This window comes from Parasteatoda tepidariorum, chromosome 3, assembly GCF_982258835.1.
Source record: "Parasteatoda tepidariorum strain Cologne lab strain chromosome 3, Ptep-v5.0, whole genome shotgun sequence".
Lineage (NCBI taxonomy): Eukaryota > Metazoa > Arthropoda > Arachnida > Araneae > Theridiidae > Parasteatoda > Parasteatoda tepidariorum.
The window spans coordinates 78,816,482-78,838,355 of record NC_141757.1 but is presented as its reverse complement, the minus strand read 5'-3'; the positions used below and the strand labels follow the sequence as shown (position 1 = coordinate 78,838,355).

The 21,874-nt window shown below is 26.1% G+C and overlaps 1 protein-coding gene across 2 annotated transcripts in view; it reads right to left on the bottom strand.

The window, feature by feature from the left end:
• Positions 1-6,410: 6,410 nt before the first annotated feature.
• Positions 6,411-21,874, bottom strand: part of LOC107439016 (WD repeat-containing protein 26) — a 29,594-nt gene continuing 14,130 nt past the window's right edge. For both annotated transcript variants that reach the window (XM_087159653.1, XM_087159652.1), the window contains exons 10-14: positions 21,299-21,444; positions 20,492-20,570; positions 10,865-10,994; positions 9,493-9,672; positions 6,411-8,118 (exon numbers count right to left, since the gene is read on the bottom strand). In XM_087159653.1, the coding sequence (XP_087015779.1) occupies positions 8,084-8,118; positions 9,493-9,672; positions 10,865-10,994; positions 20,492-20,570; positions 21,299-21,444 (570 nt within the window). In that variant the 3' untranslated portion in view covers positions 6,411-8,083. The remainder of the gene's footprint in view (positions 8,119-9,492; positions 9,673-10,864; positions 10,995-20,491; positions 20,571-21,298; positions 21,445-21,874) is intronic.

Here is a 21,874-nt window from a genome sequence, read left to right as displayed (position 1 = left end):
TATAAAGTTTTCTAAATCAGATCACGATAAGTTTTATAAAGTGAACTAATTATTATTATTCATCCATTGCTTTCTTGATAAAATAGCCTACAAGTAACATATGTACAAAAATTTTATTAAAAAAACCATGAACATTATATGACTTACAGAAAAAATTGCTTAATTTGATAATTTCTGATTAAATCTCTTGTTATTGCATACATCATTGATACACAAAATTTTCAATTATTATAATTTTTTACACAAGGTCCCAGCATTTTTAACAAAAACCAAATTAGTTGTATCAGGATAAAAAAATAAAAACTTCATATTATACAATGATTTCTTGAACAGTACACATTTATTTTTTAATAAGTAATTTTTTCCAGATCATTAAAAAAATCAATTTTAGGTTTATATAAAAAAAAATTAAGAAACTGTGAGATCTTAATTTAAATAACAGTAATTACTGTAGGCAGAATTTTATACCGATAATGATCTGAAAGTATTTTTTTCATGCTTAGGTTTAAAAAAACTGTTGCCATTGAAGTCCTACAAAAAATATATCTTTATAAAAATGTTTAACAGTAAATTGCATATTATTTATCTGTTTTTTTGCTGCTAATGCTAAGTCAATGAGCGCCGTTCAAATTTACACATATGTGTAATTTTATTTTATTTTTGAAGCAAACTACATAAAATTTGATGTATCATAAAAACCTCAAACAAATTTTAAGTAGTGAGCAGGAAAAATAAACCTTAAAACTAAAATTTTGCAAAAAAAAAATTCGAATGGTGTTTAAAAGTATTGTAATGAATGATTTAAGTAAAAGAATGTTTGAAAATTATGAAAGGAAATAAAATAACGTTTTAAACTCCAGTTAAAAAATTCAGAATCTTAAATTTAAATTAGTTATTAGTAAGTCAAAAAAAAGTTTCATGCTTTATAAATGAAATCAAAACCACCCAGAAATCAACATTTAAGATTTACAGTAAAAATACAAAAAACTAAAGTAAACTCAGCGGCACGACAGCCTATATAGGGCCAAGGCCTACTGTGCCCATCTGTTTTCTTGACCTTGGGGTGCAGGAGCAGATGTTCCGGTCAGGTGGTCAGCCGAACGCGGATCCCCAGTGTTTAGTTCCCAAGCATGCTTGGAACTCATTTATCGACCCACTGAAGGGATGAAAGACTGAGTCAACCCAGGACCTGTGGCAAACGAGAGTAAAGCGCCACCACTCAGCCACCGGGCGTCACAGCAAAAATACAAGATGGAGAATATTCAGTTCGTTCCTTAAGTAAGTCCTTTCTCTCCCTCGAAAAAAAAAATTAATTACATTATAAAATAACTGATTCGAATGGAAGCATATTTTTTTTTTATTACAATAGTTGATGTATTCTCCCTTTACTTTACCATTTTATGTTAAAAAAATATTATAAATTACTGTAATCGATTTTACCCATCATACTTAACATATTCACAGTAATAGTGTCTTTTGTCTATTTCTTATGTTATAGGAAATTTGTACTAACTATAATTATTTTATTATTAATCCCAGTATAAAGACATACATTTTTAACGTGATAACTAGAAAAAGGAAATTTCTAAAACACGATAGGTTTTAGCTCTAAGTGGTATTTTTTCCTAAAAACTACAAACAAGCACTATTTTTTTCAAAAATTTAAATTTGAAAACTCTGAAAATGAACTTTTTCTTAAAGTTTTTTGTTCTTCTGCTCACTTAAAGCAAAATTAAACATTTTTGTTAAAAAGTATTCCGCAGAAGTAATTTAAGAGTTGGCAGATCGGAAAGCTATTAACAGACAACTCATAAAAAAATTTAAATAATATTAAATTGCCAACTATAAGGGAAAAATAAGAATTTTTAACTGATAATTTGTGATGTAAATGTGTAAACCAAAGAATGTTTTAATGTGATTTTTTATACAAAGTTAAATTTAGTAAAATAAAATCTCTGTATATGATTTCATAATTTTTCTTCATTCCAAAATAACATTCTTATCAAAATCATGTAGGGTTTTTTCAGCTAGTTACATGCTAGAATTAGCAAAAGAACATTGAGCAGATGCACAGATTTCCTTGAATAATGATAGACTCGGCTATGAATTTGAAATAAACACTAATTTCGTTTTACTTCTAATTTTAATTAAGTTTAAAGCATGTTAAGCAACTTTTAATGTATGTAATTATGATGGCAGATTCAATATTACTTTTTATAACAGACAAGGCTAAATAATTATTAGCTTTAAATTGTTTTGTAAATAGAATATGAATCTAAAGAATTGGGTATCAAGTTTTTATCCTAATTAGATAAAGACTGAATTTAATGAAAATAGAAAAAGACTTAAAATCAATGGAACTGCAATAAAATAATGTACTTTTATTAGTTTGTGAGCATAAAGATTTATATTCAGACATTAGTAGAAAAGTTTAGATAAAGCATAGTTTTACACTATTTTTTAAGAACAAGATATAGTCATTCTTTTTTTTTTTTTTTTTGGGCTACTTAGGCACAATTAAAAAAAAATTGGATAATTATTTTTATTTTTTCGTAATTCGTAATTTTTACGTAATTGCAATTTCGTAAGATTCAATAAAAGCCCAAGCCTATTATTTAAAAATTTGGTTAATGTTAAAAATTGCTGAAAGGTATTTCATCATAAAGTATATTGTAATTTCATTTTACAAATAGTAGGGGTTTTGCTGGGCAGATAAAATATATTACATGAAAACATCGTGGCATTTGAGCATTAATTATATTTCTAAAAATATATATAAAACAATTTTATAAAAAAGAAATACCATAAAACATAATGAATTAAATGCGTTACTTATTTTAAAAGATAAAGCAAGAATAAAATTGAATCTACAGTTTGAAAGAAGGGAATCAATTTAAGTGCTTTTGTTTCAGGACATAAAAAGTAAAATTTTTGTTGTCTAATTGCTTCGTAACAAATCGTTGAAACTTTATGTGTAAAGGAACAAATTTTTATTTTATTTATTATTATTATATCTTTTTTTTACTGCTTGTTCCCTTTTTCAAGCTATTAACTAATTCAAATTTCATTTATCTATAGCACCCCTCTCCTCAGATTTTAAGTGTTTAAAAAATAATGATGCATCTAATAATGCTGTAGTATGAAAAAATCTTATCATATAGTTAAATTTAAAAGCAAAATAAAAAAATTAATAAAAATAGTCTACATTAGTTTCCTCATGTTCACTTTTTATCATAAAAAACTTATTCCTTTAGTTAACATAAAGAACTAATATTAGGTATTAGTAAATATAAAAAATATCCAATAAAGTTTTAAGTTCAATAAGTAAAATGTTAACACAAACAATAAAAGAATAACTTAGTACTAAAACTTAATTAATAATGTTTAAAAAATTTCTTTAATTTATATAAATATTTAAAAACTGACGAACATTAATATATTAAGAAGGGGTAGGAGGAATGATTGAATTTAAAAGAAGAAATAATTAAGTTTCAGTCTCAGATACTAAATGTTAACACAAACAGTAAAAGAATAAATTAAATATAAAAACAAGTTTGTAAAAAGTGCAAACAATATTCATTGCAAGTCAAGAAAATTAAATTTGTTTTGTAAGAAATAAATTTATTTTAAACTTTTTGCAATTTCCAAACTAAGTTCCTCATCAATTAATCACTCATTCTGAAGCCCCTTCTAAATAAAAACTTTCAAAAACAATAAAAATTTTAACTTTTTACAAACAACAAAAAAGAAAATTTTATACTTCTTTTGATGTTCATTAAGTTGCAAGCTCATTATTCTATTTCTTAATATTTTTCATAAATTGCACAACTCAAGATTTAATAATTAGTGAAAGCAGAAAAAATCAAAATACTATAAACTAATAATTAAATCTAAGTTTAGTTTTAATATGTTCCTGTTGTATTCAACACAATAGAAAAAAGTAGGGGAAAATACAAATTAAAGCTCAGAAAAGGAAACGATTCCAACTGTTTAGTGACTTATTTATATGAAAATCCCTAATCTAAAAAGAGCTCTCTTGTAAGAAGGCTGTAACACTAGACTTTCGATTTTTTTAAATATATATCACCTTATTCTCTTATTCATCTCCCAATATATTTTTTTTATTGATACTTGATTTAAAAATATGGAATCATTCCCTTGCATAACTTCATTTTAGCAAATTATGAAATTTTTACTATATCGTTACTTCTAAATCTTGAGATCTTAAAACTTAAATTCTATTTCATTAAGATTTTTATAACTTTTTAGATTTTATAACAAATTTTATATGAACAAAATTTTAACATAGTGTCCATGATCAATAAAGTTATGGTTAAGCAATGATCTAGTACAGCAGTTCTTTATTATTTTTGGCTATGGGACCATAAATGATCAACTTTCTTTCTAAGGAACGCCACCTGTATAAATTAAACACAATTGTGAACATATTAACTAATATAAGGCTTTATTTTGAAAATACCTATTAAGAAAATGAAATTTTTTTATCGTTTTGTTATTAATAATCTTTCATTAATATCATGTCCCGCATTTAAATTCACAGTCTCAAAGTTTTATCTAATCTATTTATAAATTTGCTTTTGATGTATATGCTGAACATAAACAAAATAAACAGAACTAAGATATTTTTTTAAATGAAAACTAAAAGAATTGTAATAAACATTGAAAATGGTCAATAGGAAAACATATGACTTAATTAACGAATAAAGTTATTTCATTTTGATTTGAAAAGTGCAATGAGAAATACCCCTAATGTTAATCTAAATATTATTAAACTTTCCAAAAATTTAATAATATTCCTTTCTGGTTTAAAAAAAAAAGTCTTAACTCTCTAAACTCCTTTCATTTTTACAAGAAACCCTAAGGCTCTGAAGAATATTATTTTGGAACGGCTGATATAGAAAAAGAAACAAAATAAAGTATATAAAAACTAAAGAATAATGGCTTTTTGTAATATTGTAACTGACTGAAGTGCCACTTGTAAACATCAAAAGAACCGTGGATTGGTCACGCCTGATGTTAATGTTCTTAGTTTTTATGTGTTAACAAGGTATGAATTATAATTTAAGCATAAAGCACTTTTAAATCAAGAACTAGGATAAATGAACCATCATGAAATACTAGCAAAATTTATCTTAAATAAGATAGAAAAACTAAAACTTAGCAAAAGGGAACTCCTCGATCTTTTCAACTGGGTTGCTTTCTGTAAGAATAAACATAATCCAGCAATATTAATTTTTTTTCCTTCATAACTTTTATATTGGCTAGAATTTATAAGCATAGCACCATAATTAAAAATATTTTAAACCTTAATTGCTCGAATTTGTAACAAAATCTGCACACAAGATACTTATTACAAAAAAATATATAAGTGTGGGAAAATTCCAGCTTCTGGGAAATACAAACAACGCTAGATCTTTTAGTACAACAATACAAACAAATCCTTATTGTAATTTAACTAGAAGCTGCTAGTATCTATGCATGGACTAACCAAACTTGGACAGTAAGTTCTCTCACATATTTTTTAACACATGTTATTCTAAGGAGATTAATTCGTGTTAATGTGTGTTACTTAAATTGTACACGCTCTTTAAATTCAGCTGAAAAACATTAAATAGTAACTTCTAGTTAACTGAACAATTAATAATAAAATCATAGTGGTACATATATATTTAGTAAAGACAAACCTATCACACAACCAGTCTACAATGATTTTACTTTTAAGAATCAAGATTTTTTTTAAGGCAATGAATCATAACATTTTCTGGAAGTAATTGGTGTCTTTTGTACTATGAAAGCTTGCCTTTTCCCATACTAACATATTCTTTAATCAGTTACATTAAAAAAAAAAGAATTAAACAAATGAGAGGGGGAGGATTAATTTCAATTATTTAAAACTACAAGAAATGATGCTAATTTTTGATGTGAAAATTTTGAAGATAGTCTCAGATACGGCACTGATTTTACATAATGTGACACTTTATAGAACATGCTCATTTTGTTCATGTGCATATTAATTTAAGAAATATTTTTAAGAGTATAAATATATACATTTATAAATGACACGATAGTATTGGAAAATTAGAAAAAATAGCACTTATTTTCTTGTCAGCGAAAAAATGTCATTAACTTTAAAAACTTAAAAGCTGGAACATTTTTATATGATAAAACCAGAATTTATTACAAAAAGTTATCAACTTAAATGCAATATAAACATGATTATTTTTTTTTAAAAAAAAGTAACACTTCATACAATAACATTCAATTTAGAAATATAATGAATTAAAAAAAATAATAAGTAGAGATATAATTTCAACAAAAATAACTAAAATTCAATGAAAGGCATTTGATGATATAACACCTGAATATTTAACATTTTAAAGACAAACACATTAATGAGAAAATATATTTTAATCTTTGATTATAGTAATTGTCATTACACAATTCTAGACAAGTACTTCAATGTTTAGTATCAGCTGTACACTTTACTTATGCCCTGTTAACTGAGATAATAATGCACAGAGTTAATAATAATGCATTAATAAATAAATTCGTTGCTCTGAATCGCTTTATATCTAACCTCAAATAAATAGTGAAAAAAAAGCAATTAACATTGCAACAAATGAATGTAAACATAAACCTCTATTATAATCAACAGAAACAACAAAGAATTACAAAAGTTAGTTTGATAAACAGTAAAACCATTAGGACATTATATTTTTAGAAAGGGAAACTGATAAAAACAATTAGTAATTGTTTTGAAAATTAGTATCAATGAATACAGGGTGGATATAATTTAAGTTAACACATATAAACCAACGCAAAGTCCATTGTGGTGGGTAGAAGTTGATGAAATTTTGCATCAGCATCACATGGACTATAGGAAAAAGAAATCTGTTCGACTGATAGATAGCACTTTTCAGGAAGTAGAAAGGATGCTAATGTAATTTAAAGTGGTTTAAAAAAAAGCCAGTAGTACTGCCTTCTGAACCATGCCAAGAAAGCACTGAAAATGGCAATTGCTAAATTTGACGAGATCGCAGAGAAAGAAGACAGTAGTGGCTTTCAAATGAAACTATAGATCATGTTGCTACAATAAACCATTTTGAGATATGGCTGAACTTCCCAATATGCTTTTTGAACACGCATTTGATGAAAATGGAATACCTATTGATGCGGTATAATTAAATAAAGTATTGAATCTCCAATTCATATTTTACACTCCTTATCTAAGCTTTTTTTTACACCGTTAGTCAAAATTTGAATAGAAATTTATTTAATTTCTTTTTCTTACTGTCCCGATAACATACACATCCAGTATCATCAAAATACATCGATCAGAATGGACTATACTTTCCTGCAAAGAGTTAATTATGACCACCCTGTACAATAAATAAGTATCAACTTTTTAAAGAAAAGTAAAAATTAATGTTTGCTAAAAGTAACGCTAGAAGGAAGGGAAATTTTTGAATAAAAGCTATCCTTAAGAACAACTTTTCTAAAAACCATTGCTTTACAACACTCACTACCGGTTATAGTTTGGACACAATGTTCCAAAGACAAGGTATCAAACAACATCTAAATATCATTTGTAAATAATATGAATTTTTATATACATCAAACTTATAACTGCCAATAACGTTTACAAACCATAATATAATAACATGAAAAAAGCTAAAGAAAAAAAAGAATTTTTTTTTTTTAGTAGGTATAAAATATTTTGCACATCACTCCACACCAGCATACTACCAAACTCTGACTATTACAGCAAACATGTTCGGAAATATTCTTCTTAACATAGGCACAATAACTTTGCAAAGTTGAAAGATCTCAACAAACACGTCGCAGTAATTATGTGTGTCGTGTTCTAAATGTAGACCTATAGGTTAATCAGAGATGGGTTGTTACAACAACACTTTTTTATTTAAGAAGTGGTCCTTTTATTCTGTTAATATTTCCATTTTTAAAGACACACTGTGGATAATTCACTGGTGGATATAGGCCTTTACAGAAGGATATCTGTCACCAATGGTTTATAAATACAGGTTCCTACACATGCGTTAGGCTATACATTTGTGTTTGATATACTTATGGATTGTCCTGAAAGAAAGAAAAAATTTATGCATTAAAACTATAAAACAAAAGGCCACACATTGAATTTATACAGTCTATGAAAAAAGAGCAATAAGAAACTAAATATTCAAAGCATTGAAATGATAAACATTTGTCAGATAAATATAACAGTTTTGCTATTTCATACCAATAAAGATGTTGCAACAAGCTAAGATTGATTAAAAACTTATTAAGAATAAATATTTTGTGGTGATGATAACAAAAGATAAAAACATTAAAGTTCAGAACATATATTAAAATAACAGTAACATAGAAATTTTGATGCTACAACGGTACACTGTTTTCAGAGCATAATAAAATACTGAAAAATGGCAAAAATGGATAAAACTTAAAACTAATCAGTCTACAAGAAAGTGGGAGTTTATATATTTATATACCATTTTTCTGTATTTTATTATGCACTGAAAATAATGTTCCAGTGTGAAACCATAACTTGCAGGCTATTGCTATTTTAACTTTATTATTTCAATATATTTGTGAATTTGTTACTCATAAATATCAGTTGTTTTTATCTATTAGTTAACAAGTAATACAATTAGTTCAACATTAGTGATAAGAAAAAATACTAACTTTTTAATGCACAATATTAACATTATCAAACATTCCACCAAAAACTTTTAAGAAGATATTAAAACCAATGTGAAGTAAAGAGATATATAGTTTTGAACCAAGCACCTCTCGTTATTAAAGATTTTTGAAGAATTCTTAAATGAAATTTGCATTTCCAATCTGATATTCATATTAAAAAAGTTCAAATATCATAAATATTAAATAAAGAAAGATATGCTTGCAATTTTTAATTCAGTGGGAGAGACTAAAATTTCTTTATGTGCTTTGATGGAAACATTTTTTTAACAAATTTTTGAATGAGACAAACTCATTATTTTACTGGAAGGGAAAAAAACATATTGTTTTATAAGATCAAATTTTTACCTACTCTCGCTTAAGTCAATTTCATGATCACAAAATTTTCCAACAAAAAAAAAAAAAAAAAAAAAAAAAAATTCATTTAATATTCTAATAACAGAAAAAAAATTTTCTTAAACAAACTTCATTCTCCAACTCCTTCTTTCACACTTTACTATGATTTTTGTGTTATAAAATAAGAAACCTACAGATAAGAATCTTACACATTAGTCATTTTATTCACAACTAAAAAAGCTTAATTTTGCAATCCTATATACTTAAAAAATGTTTGTGATTGATGATAAATTGCCAAGTTATATTTCGAATTAGGATTTATATGCATGACTTTGTTTTTTCGATTCACATGATTCTGAAGGCATTACTGTACAGTATATATACATAAATAGAATTTTAATAAAGGAAATAGATATTTACCTTTGTTTGAACGGTACCTTTCAGCTGGACCCCAGATTCTCACTGTTCCATCATCAGAGGCACTAGCTAGCATGCTGGGGTAGGTGGGATTCCAAGAAACACAGTTTACAGTGCGTGTATGACCAAGAAGAACAGCTATTGGCATTTCTCTCTTAATGTGCCATATGTACACTTTGTTATCTGTCAATATAGATAGATTTTACTTTGAGATCTTTAGCATACAATGTTTTTAAAACACACTGATAAATAGGGTTCACATCAGTAATGAAAATTTAGTGGTCCAATAGGACCACCTAGGTATTCATTTAGCAGTCCAAAAATTTAATATGGTAGAAAAAAAAATTCTACTTTGCAAATACATAGTTCATGTTATGGCACACATCAAAAAATATTAATTGCTATCTATATAGTAATAATAACTAATTAGGTTCAATATCCCATAATGATTAAAGATTAGTATCCATTGAAATTAAGTGTAAAAAGCTTAAATAATATAAGTAAATAGATTAAACATACAGACTAAAATGCTGAGACCAAATAAATAAAATGAGAAAGACAAAGAACTAACAAAATATCTTATTATTAAAAATTAATTATCCAGATATTACAAAATTCAAATTAAAAATTATAAAAGTCAATTATTAAAAAATGCAAAACCCATTATTATAAGCAAATATATTGTTAGTACTTGAATGCAAAACACAGCACAACATGTAAATTTGGAATTTCAACATTTATTAAAATATTTTCAAGACAGGCTAATAATCTGTAGCTAGAGTAAGAATAAATAAAGATAAAAAATAAATAAAAAATTTTAAGACTAACTTTAAACACTTAATAGCATAATGGATAACTGTCATTGTTAAATTTCTATGATTTTTACAAGATACAGTTTCCTTTATGATAATTATGATCAAAACCGTGAGAAAAAAAATAATTTTTTTTTTGGAAAACTAGCTTGATGACTAAGTTGTAGTCTAATTGTGCCTTAACAAGGAATTTCATTTTTTGAAGAGCAAAAAGTATAAGATTAGAAAACAATAAATAAAAAAAAAATTAAAAAAATACATTCAGCAACATGAAAGCAAGAAAACAACCCTTACAGGAAAGTTGCTATCTAACATGGCTAGTTATCCAAGATTAAATGCAGAATTACAAAAATATTGCTACATTTTTATGCTAAATAATTATTTAAAAAAATATTACTACATTTAGAAAAACATTACTACATTTTATGCTAATTAATTAAGATATATTAATATATTTAGAAAAATATAACTACATTTTATTCTAATTACTAAAAAATATTACTACCTTTAGAAAAATTTTACATTTTATACAAATAATTTTTAAAGATAAATCTTGAAAATACCTTCACTTCCACTAGCAATGAAAACTTGATTGACTCCACCAAAACAAGAGTGAATGGTATAATATCCTTGAGTCACACCTTGAAACTTTCGTACTAAAACCCTGTCTTCAATATCCCATAGATGCACACCCTGCAATAATAGGGAAAAAATATATGTATTAATTCAATTCTTCTTTTTCTTGAAAACATTTTCATACTATTTAAAACATAACTCTTACTGAGTAACTCTTACTTCTATTACAATATACTAAACTTCACTATTATATTTAAGTAATAAGATCGAAATTTTCTAAGAAATTATTACCAACACATTTTTAAAAAAAAATCATATATTTTAGAAAAGCTCGCATAAGTCCACTTAGCTAGAAGATAGAGCAAATTGCTGAAGTAAAAAAGATAAGTTTTCTTTAGTAATACTGAAATGCAAAATTTAATTAACACTCCACAGTTTAATTTCTTTTTGAACAATAAAGAGACCATAAAAAATGAAGTACTAAAAAATATATAATTAAAAAAATTGAGAAACAGTATTTTCTACATTAGTTTTTCATAACCTCCATAATTATGTGGTCAGACTGTATGGTCATATTCTAATAATCTAAAATTATTATACAGGGTTGCCACTCAAATCTGGAAAAAAAATTCCCTGTGTTTTCCCTGTACAGTCCGCAAAAAAAAAAACGAATCACCCTGAATAACTTTCGTTCTAATGATCGGATTTTCACGAACTAAGTGTCAATCTTAATGGTTCCTGGGGGTGACCTCAAATATGTTAATTAATTAGTGCTAACTATTAATTAAGTTACGAAATCAGACACAAAAACGTACTTTCTCTGAATAAACATATAATTTTTTTTACATATTTGGAATCTAGACACTTGGATTAGGGGGGGGTAGACAAAATTGTAAAGAAATTGGGTGGTAAATTGGGCCGCAATAAAGGTTTATATATTTGGCGATAGTCCAGAAAACAGCCAAAAAAAGTCGCCTGCGCAAATAAATATTTTAAGATAACCCATTGACTAATTCAAAAGAGGAGTGCTTAATTTTACTAGGTTGCTACGCAACCAAACTCTGATAGTAAAAAAATTGAAATAATGTTCAGTGATTGCTCGGAGAGGTTTAATTTATTGTTAATAGAAAATATCTCGAAGTTTCTAGGCAATAAACAATTTTTTTAGATTTCTGTTCAAAAAGCAAAAAAAAAATTTTCAATCCCCTTTGAAAAGTAAATTTTAATCGATTTATAAATTATTTATGATAGTTTTTAGAATTTAAATACATGAACTTTTTATCTGATATTATTTAGATTACACTGTTTTTACTATATTTACTCGAGGATTTTATACTAAAATCAAATGAACATAACTTATTATAGCTATATACAAAATTTTAGGGATAATCATTTTTACAGCTTTAATCGAGTCTTCTAGGCAAGAAATTTTGAAGAAAAAAAAGTGCTTGAAAAATAAAATGCAGATTGTATAATAATTCTAATGCACATTCACAAGGTTTTCTACAATTTACGATATTTCTTTTTTCTATAACACAAGGAATTGCTGAATGTTTAAAAAATCGCTTCATTCTACTAGATATTTAGGTTACATCGTTTTCTTTGGATAAAGATGATTAGCAAATAGCATCCTCATGTTTCGATACATTCTGAAACTTATACATTCGCAAATTCACCATAAAATGTCGCACAGCATATTCTTCAATTACGATAAGCTACATTTAACACCAAATACTATTACTATGGTTATTTTTGTTTTCTTATATATATCTGATGCTCTCTTTTTAAACAGAGCTCGTAAGATCCTTAAGATACTGAAATGGGGGTACAAAAACTTAAAAGATAAAATATTTAATTTCATTAACTCAAAATATCTGGTGTCAAAATGTTAATTTTTAAGTTAAATATAACTTTCACAATATTGATGTTCTTACGTTTTTAAAGACCACATGAATCCTGATAAAATATTAAAATGCATATGTTTACTTTAACGAGTGTAAAATCCTTATCAAAATAATGATCAAGACCCAAATGTAAAACAGAATAATTGACGATAAAAACTCAACTGGCTTCAAAACATATGAAGAGGGAAGTAAAAGTCGACATGTTTCGAGATTTCAAATATAATCGCCCATTCTCAAGACTTGTCAGGCTTGGATAACTTATGACTTTTATTATTGGACGCTCAAAACATGTCTATTTTTACTATCATCTATTATTTTTTTAAATCAATGAAGTTTTTATATTTTCAATTCAGTTTCTTGGGATTATCCATTTAGTTACACAACATATTAAATTATTTCACTCGATATTAAAATAAGTTTTACATATGTTATAGGCACAGGTTCTTAGATTGAAAAAATAATAATTCACTACTTTGTAAAAAAATCAATGCAATAAAAAAAAAATTTTTTTTTTTTGCTGCAAGCCTTAACATTTTAATTTAAGGTTATAAAAAAATTCCGTTTACAATTGAAATTTCAAAAATCGAATGTGAAAATGGAATGTCCCCTAGTACCAGGAATCGAAATTAAATAGTTACAAGGACAACATTTTTAAACAAGTTAGCGTTTCCGTCCTACTCGAAGTTGTTTGAAAAGGTATTTTTTATATATCGATTCCAAAGTTTATTCTACATATATTTCAGGGTATACTTTCGGAGTATTTCGATCGAGTTTATTTTTACACCCTTATTTGCTTAAAATTATTAAATAATTTACTTAAAATAAATTATTCAAGCTACATGATTTAATGCATTTATAGTATAATAATAAACGGAGCTTCCAACGCATATCTTTAACCTTAATACCGCTATCATTAAATAAATGGAATAAGCTTAGATAACTAATAAAAGTTAATTTTCCCCTCGTTTTAATTTTCAAGGAATAATATGCTTCGATCAAACAGATTTCATTCTGGAAATAGCGAAATTATTGAGTTGGTCTCTTGGAGCAATATCATTCTTATCCTTATTATCTTTTGACGAAATATAGGAAAAATTAGTTTTCACAGTTTCTGTAAAAAGTATGTTAGCCTACTTGCCACGTTTTTTTAAAATTTTTTTTTATTAAGATAAGTTCGGAAATTTTGTATTTTTTATAGCATTTTTTTTAAAAATCAGATGACTCTAAAATTGGCACAGCTTCGGAATCAATTTTCAATTTTTGGTATTTCCTGCTTAACAAAATAAGGCATTTTCCTGATAACAAATTATACTACAATAATATCTTGGAAATCATGCTAAAGTAAAAAATTAAACTAAATAGTTTAATATATTATCAGAAAAAAAATCTACTTGGTATTATAAAGAGTAAAAGATATAATTAAATAATTAGTGAATCACGCGTGGTCAGATAATTAAAAATTTAATTTCACAACTAAGATAGTAGGACGACATTTAAGATACTGAGATATTTTAAGACACTAAAAAAATTGGCTACGTATTCCACAGCTTTTTGTGTTCGGTATCTTTATCCTCTTTGTAGTGATTTATAAAACATCAACACTATTTTAGATAATCTAAGTTGAAGTCACAAGAAACAAAAAAATATATAATAATTATATAATAAATTATATTCCTTTTTCAAAAAAAATAGTATGCTAAGTAAATAATCAGCTGTTTTGCATTAAATAATTTTAAACAGCTGAATGTTTTTAATTTCTTAACAAGGTTTTATTCTTAGCTAGCAGACAATAATTCTTTTAAAAAAAACTTGACTATAATTTAAAAAGGAAACCTAAATTAAAGAAAATCTAAATTAAAGTTCTAAAAAAATTTATTAGTATATTAATGAAGAAATAATAAACGTAAACTGGTAAAGAATAAGATTTTTAAAATGTTAAAATTTAATTAAATAGTTGGTAAAATAGTTCTGCGATTAAAGATTAGGATGATATAGGGTAAACCAACAAATGAAGGAGCATTTCATAAATATTTCTTAGAAATAAGATTTTAAACGTTTTAATTTAGATTGATTGGTAACAGTAGCTTACTACCTAACAATAGGAAGTCATCTAACAATGCATTTAGTTACCTGGTCCTTGAGTCTTCTCGGGAAAAAGTTTTGAATTTGTTAGTATCTGTTCAACGCCTTGTTTCCTTGTCAAAATTATAAGGTCAGTGTTTGTTGTTATCAGTTTAAACTACAATTAATTGCATATAATAATGCTTTCTTTTCTCATTGCGAAAAAAAGAATTCAAAATATGGTTATTGAAGTTACGTTTTATTTATTTTAAGCATCATAACATAAGCAAGTACTGAGATTAGAGGGTGTTTATTAACTGGATTACCGAACGATGAAAAACCAATGAATAAACAAGTGTTCCTTTACTGGGATTTTTTCAAGTTAATAAAATTAAAAGAAAAATTTTAATTTTCTTGTACCTTTTGTCATATTATAAATCAAAATTATGTTAAAAAAAAAAAAAACTTCTAACCAGTGAAGGAACAGGCATGTTCCTTCACTGAGAATAGATTTCCCAGTGAATGAATAGTATGAATTTACATGGATAATTAGTAGTTCAGAGACATAGAGGACTCCTAAAATTCACCTAAACAGGGGTCTGTCTAGGTTTTTCTGACAGGTACCTATTTTGTGAAAATTTAGACGTAATTTGTGAAAAATTAAAAATTATATTAAAAAATCAACACAAAAATATGGATTTATCGTTTCTTAAGGGATACAAAAATGAAATTTTAAGAAAAAGTATTTTGTGAAACTACCGTTTTTCCTAAAATTGAATTTGTGAAACTACCGTTTTTCCTAAAGTTGAATTTGTGAAGGTACCGCTAAACGGTAGTAAATTCGGCCTGGACAGACCCCTGCTAAATATTGTATGAATAGTTCCTATAACAATTTCATTTAAAAATGCAAATTTAATTGCTAAATTTATTTAAAGAATTATAATAATAATTAATTTATTATTTATCTTTATAAATGTAGTGATTAGCTATTACATCATACCTTAGACACTTTAATAAACTATGTTTATTAACTAAATATAACAACTAAATATAACAATAAAAGCTTGAATGGAAAATTTCTTTGCAGGATTTTGTGCTAATAACTAGCTAAATTATTATCTTATTGCCGTCCTTAATGTCCTAACGGGAACTGGTAGGAAAAATCCATTTAAAGACAATTATCTAGGTGAAAAATGGGTGTAGTTTTTTTAAGGCGACATCCACCGATAACTCAGTGCAATGCGAAGATAATTTCAAAAGGCAAAACTTCCCTTAGAGAATAATATTCGAAATACTGGTTTTAAGAACTTCAGAAGAATCTTTAGGAGGGAAGTAGCCCTGGCATCCTTTTATAAAATGATTGCATTTACAATGCGAATGAAACAAGAGTTGAATACTGCCCTTAAACGGGAAAAATCTTCTGCCTTAAAAATTATAAGGATTTATATTCTAAAGTACCTAGGAAAGAAAAAGTACCTCCATTGGAAGTTTTTCATTACAGAAGAATTCGGTGAGATATTACAGAATCAGTCCCTGCTACATATTTCATTGAAAAAAGCTATTCATGAAATGAAACGATGACCGCAGCAATTTACAAATATATTGCAAATGTTTCTACCCATGGCTAATTAAAAATGCAATCAAATTCCATATTTTGCTTCTTCTAGATAGGTATAAATCTCATATCAATTTAAAACTGAGCAAGTTTTGTTCCTCAAAACAAATTTTCTGGTTTAGTTTTCTACCTAATTCATGGAAATCTCTCGTTAGATTTTGAAAACAAAAGAATTGTAAAACAATAAGTCTAGAAAATTTTACATCCATTTTTAAATAAGATTTGAGGCATCAACTGATGAAGTTAAAATGCTTTTATGAAATGCGATATTTTTCCATTCGATGTAGAAAACGTTGACTGTAACAAATGCATGCAAAACAGACACCAAGAGTTAATGAGCAAGACAGCTTATCAACAAAACACATGCTTCGAGAGTAACGATGCACTATTTCTTCAGAAGCTTGAGAAGGAAATCTCACAAGTTATGTTGCAAATTTTTAAAGGAACATTGACAGAAAAGTTTAATCTCCCAAATATCCAATAGCCTGTGCTTTTCTCAATATGGAAGAATTTATTTCAAAAAGAACAATTGTATAATCGAATTTTGCCTCTGAAGCTGAGACAACTAACATTAATAATGAAAGTATCTTGAAAACTGATTTTGAGATAAGTCCTCTTGAGGCATTGTTAGTTGCAAAAACAATTGTTTTCATAAGTAACTACTAGATATAAGTCAATGAGAGATGGGTTTTACTTAAACTTCGAAACTCCTTTTTCTCATTTATTATCCAGTGAGGAATTCTGGAAATGAAACTGGAAAATCAAAAGAAATTTCGAAGATACATTTACATTGGCCAAAAATTTGGAAAAAAGAGGAAGGTTAAATCAAAAGAAATAAATTACTCATGACGAAGATTAAAAAAATACTTAAAAAGATTTTAAAAAAGCTTAAAAAATATGGGGAAAAGAGTAAACAAAAAAATGATCGAATTATAATTATAATAAAAACATCATCGGATTACACAATGATAAACATTCATAATTTTAACTGTGGATAACATAATTAACGGACTAATAAACTGTGAGAAAAAAATGAAAAACATTTTTTTAAAATTATGTATTCAAACATATTTTACTTTCCATTTAATGACTGAAAAAAAGTATTATATTTTCCACATTAACTATGGTTATATGTCGTAATTCCAAGAAAAATCTTGTTTTTAGACATTTGTGTGGCCTATGGATTCCTAACGAGCATCGAACATTCTCAAAATTAAGTGTTCATTCACTGGAAAATTTAGTGTTTATTCACTGGTAAAAACTGTTCATTCACTTGGTCATCTTACTACTTATTATTTAAACCACCAAAAGCTTAAAATAATATTATGAAAGTTATCAAACTTTTTTTTTACATAATTTGCATTTAATAACAAATATGTCGACACCATCATTTAGCTAAAATTACAAATTTTGAAATTTTTATGAATTTTTTTTAAAGGCAAGATAAGCTTAAGTGTTCCTTCATTGTTTAGTTTACCCTATAAGATGTAGAGAAGTTTGCGATGCTGTGAGAGATGTTTAAAAATGTTGACTACGTATTTTTATTAATATTTATAAAATATATATTTAAGAAATTGATAAATATATTATTCCAAATCTATGCATACGTATGTATATTATTCAAATTGTATCAGTTATTGAAAAATAAAATAAAAAAAATAAAAAATAATCACATTAAATAAGCACAATCTAGTGTATTCTATCAGAAGCACGCTTTCTTAAAACTAGACATTTGTTGAATAAAGTGTTTTTTATTCAAAATTCTTTACTAAATTGCAAATAAATTATTAAATGACTAAAAATGAAACATCGTATTTTATAGTGTGAAAGAAATAAAAATAAAAAGATTAGCAAACGATTATTAGCGAAAAAAATATGAATGAAATTTTACGCTACGCGCGCGAAGTCAAGTTCCTCCCAAGTTTATCACATTTTAATATTAATCGCCCCAATTAGTTATTTCTTTATTGTCGCCAAATTATTTTTTTAAAAATAATTAATTTTAATTTTTCTCAGCTTCTAATAAATAAAAACAGCAGAAACTTCAGATTTTTCAATTGAAAAATATGTAGATTAATATGGTATAAAAAAATTTATACCTTATAATTCAATATTTTTTCATCCTCACTTTAATTAAATAATAAAAAATAATAAATAATTATTAAAAATTATTTTTTGCATGAAATTATCTTTGGGTAAATGAGTTTTATGAGTGGGTGCAAATTTTTTTTGAATTGCTTCATTAGTTTTGAAAATATGACTGAGAACGCAAAAAGCGAAATTAACATTAAGGGGTACGAACTATGAATCGCTCTCCTGACCAAACTATGGGGACCACATTTCCCAGATTGCGGCTACCCCCTATATTTTGAAGATAAGAAATCCAAATATGTAAAAAAAAATGCATGTTTATTTAGAGAAAGTACGTTTTTGTGTCTGATTTCGTAATTTAATTAATAGTTAGCACTAATTAATTAGCATATTTGAGGTCACTCCCAGGAACCATTAAGATTGACACTTAGTTCGTGAAAATCCAATCATTAGAACAAAAGTTATTCAGGGTGATTCGTTTTTTTTTTTTTTTTTTTTTTTTTTTGCGGACTGTACATATTATATACAATATATATTAAGAGGAAACAGAATTACTGCACTCTTCTGTGAGCTATATTAGGCTAACTATAGTAGTTCTAATTGCTGGAAAAAATTAGAGAAAAAAAGGAACAGTTGAACATACTTAAATAATGCTATAAGAAATGAAATAGTTGATATAGTTGGAATATCATCCTTAAATATCCCATAGATTAGGCATTGACCCTGTAGCAGAATTTGTTCGAGCTATCTGCGACAAAACTCTCTATCATTAATATTTTTCTGCAAGATACTTTTAATATACTAAATATATATGTTACAAATTTAAAATAACAAAAATGCTGGGTTTCCAAAAAAAATACCATATAATTTTTTTAATAAAACACATAATTTTTTTATTCTAATATTATGGGTGATATTCTCCCACTTTTTATGGAGTAGGTGGGACAAATTATTTCCTTTTTCACATTTCGTAAATAATTATCATAATGAAAAATATAATTAAAAATCATGAAATCCGTAGTAGTAATTGCTGAAAAAAAGATCGACGACAAAATCACGTGAATCGGGCTCCTCATATGCGTGTTTCGCTTCGAGATTATGTTGTTGTAATAAACAATATTGCATAAAAAATATCGAATATAAAAACTAGAGAAATTAATGGCAATAACTGCCAAAAATTCGATAGAATTATTGCCTCAAAAAGGAAGTACTCAAACGCATGATTTGAATTTTCCATATTGTTTGAAATATATCAGGATATTTAAAATCCACGGGAAAACCAATATCAATAACTGTGGAAAATACAGTCAAAACATTACATCAATTTAGGATACTATTGTTGTAAATTAAGCACGGCAATAAAAGATTATCTAAATGCATGAATCAAATATTATGTCAAATTTCTGTAGAAAAGAAAAGTAATTTTGTTTTTAACCTTTCAAAAGAAAAATATTTTTGCAACAATGTCGCTGTGATTCTGCTACGGGGAGCATTGAGAGGTCACCATTTTTTAAAAGATGAAAATAAGAAACAAAATTCCCTGCATTTTCCCAGTTTGTTAAGAAAAAAATCAAAATTTCCTGCATTTTCACTGTTATTTTAGGTGATTTTTAATTTCCCTATATTTTCCAGGATTTCCTGGTTTTGTCTATGAAGTGGCAACTCTATTATAAGATTTTTATTACTTCTTTCAAACAGTATCTTCAAAATATTATTGAATCAAAAGAAATGTTTCCTACGGCTATAAAGAAAAACCTATCAATGCATAATTGTCCTTTTTACAAGAAAATAAAACAAAAAGCAAATTTTATTAACAGATACATAATATATAATAATACAAAATGGATTAAAATATTTTTTTAAGTTGCAAATAGCACTTAAATAAAAATATCATACATTTATAAAGTATACCTATAAATTAGTGATCTAAGAAAAGGTCATACCTGTGTAGCAACATTCAATAAGGCCAATCTACCAGAATCATCACAAGTGAAAGACATAACTGAATGCCCTTCTTGTAATCTGTAAAAATTGCACATTTTATAACTAAGAGTAAAAGAAGTGTAATTTAATAGAAACAATACCAGAACATCAAATGGAATAAAAAATAAATAAAATAACAGGAAAGGAAAAGACACAAAGTTTGAGTCATTGTACTAACAAAGGAAAGACAGGGCAGTTTTGGAATTTGATTTGGGGTAGAAGCTGAAGTGGTTTAGAATTATTCTTATTTAAATGGATTGCAAATGAAAACTGATAATGTTATTCAATAAAAAAATATTTGCAAAACATGAAAATAATAGCAGAAATACTTAAATTTAAAAAATTAAACAAATTTATATAAAAAATAATAATTATTTTTCAAAAAAAATTTTATTATATAAAAATAATTTATATAATAATTTATAAAATTGGTTATTTTTCATTTTAATGTTCGATTAAAGCAAATTTGCAACAAAAAAAAGTATATCTTTTTCCTTTTAAAAAAATATATGCTGAAATTTAATTTTTTATTGTATTGGACAAGAAAAAGAACATAGGTATAGAAATTGAAAATATAGACCTGACAATATTTTTCATTTTAACCATGAACTGTTAAATGAACAAAAAGAAAAAATAATAATAAAAAGTAAGAAGTGAAAATACTTGATAGCATTAAAATAATAGGACAAAAAAAAAAAAAATAATTTACTTTCAAAAATTTAATATGATCATTATGTAGCAATGCTTACTTTTAAGTACAAACTTACATATTGAAATCTGTCAGGTCTTCAAAATTGTAGCCCCTGATACGATGATGAGTGTCAGCAGCTAAGACTGTTTTACCATCCTTTCTACACCACAGACACTGAACACGAACACCTTCCCAAGAGTCTAGAACATTACCATCTAAATCCTATAATAGTATATGTAAATAAAAATTATTATTATATATATATGTTTTTTTAAATAACATAAAGAAAAAAATATTATCTATGAAGAAATGAATATTGCATTAATATGCAAAATTCTGTATTAGTGAAATAAAAGTTGAAGCAGAAAATAGAATACCAAACTTTTTTAAAGAAACTAACAGTTATTTTCATTTCAGATCTAGCTACATTGACTAATTGCACTTCTTTTCAGATAAAAAGTTAATTAATAAATATTGAGAATAGTATATAAAGGATTTTGTTAGACTCGAAATTACAAATAAATATTAAAAAATTTAGGATAACTAATACTGCTAAAAATTAAATTTTGTGTTTAAAATGTTCACTATTCGTATGCCTTGAGGTGTTTTGTTTACATTATTATAAAATTTCAAATATCCTTAAATTTTAACT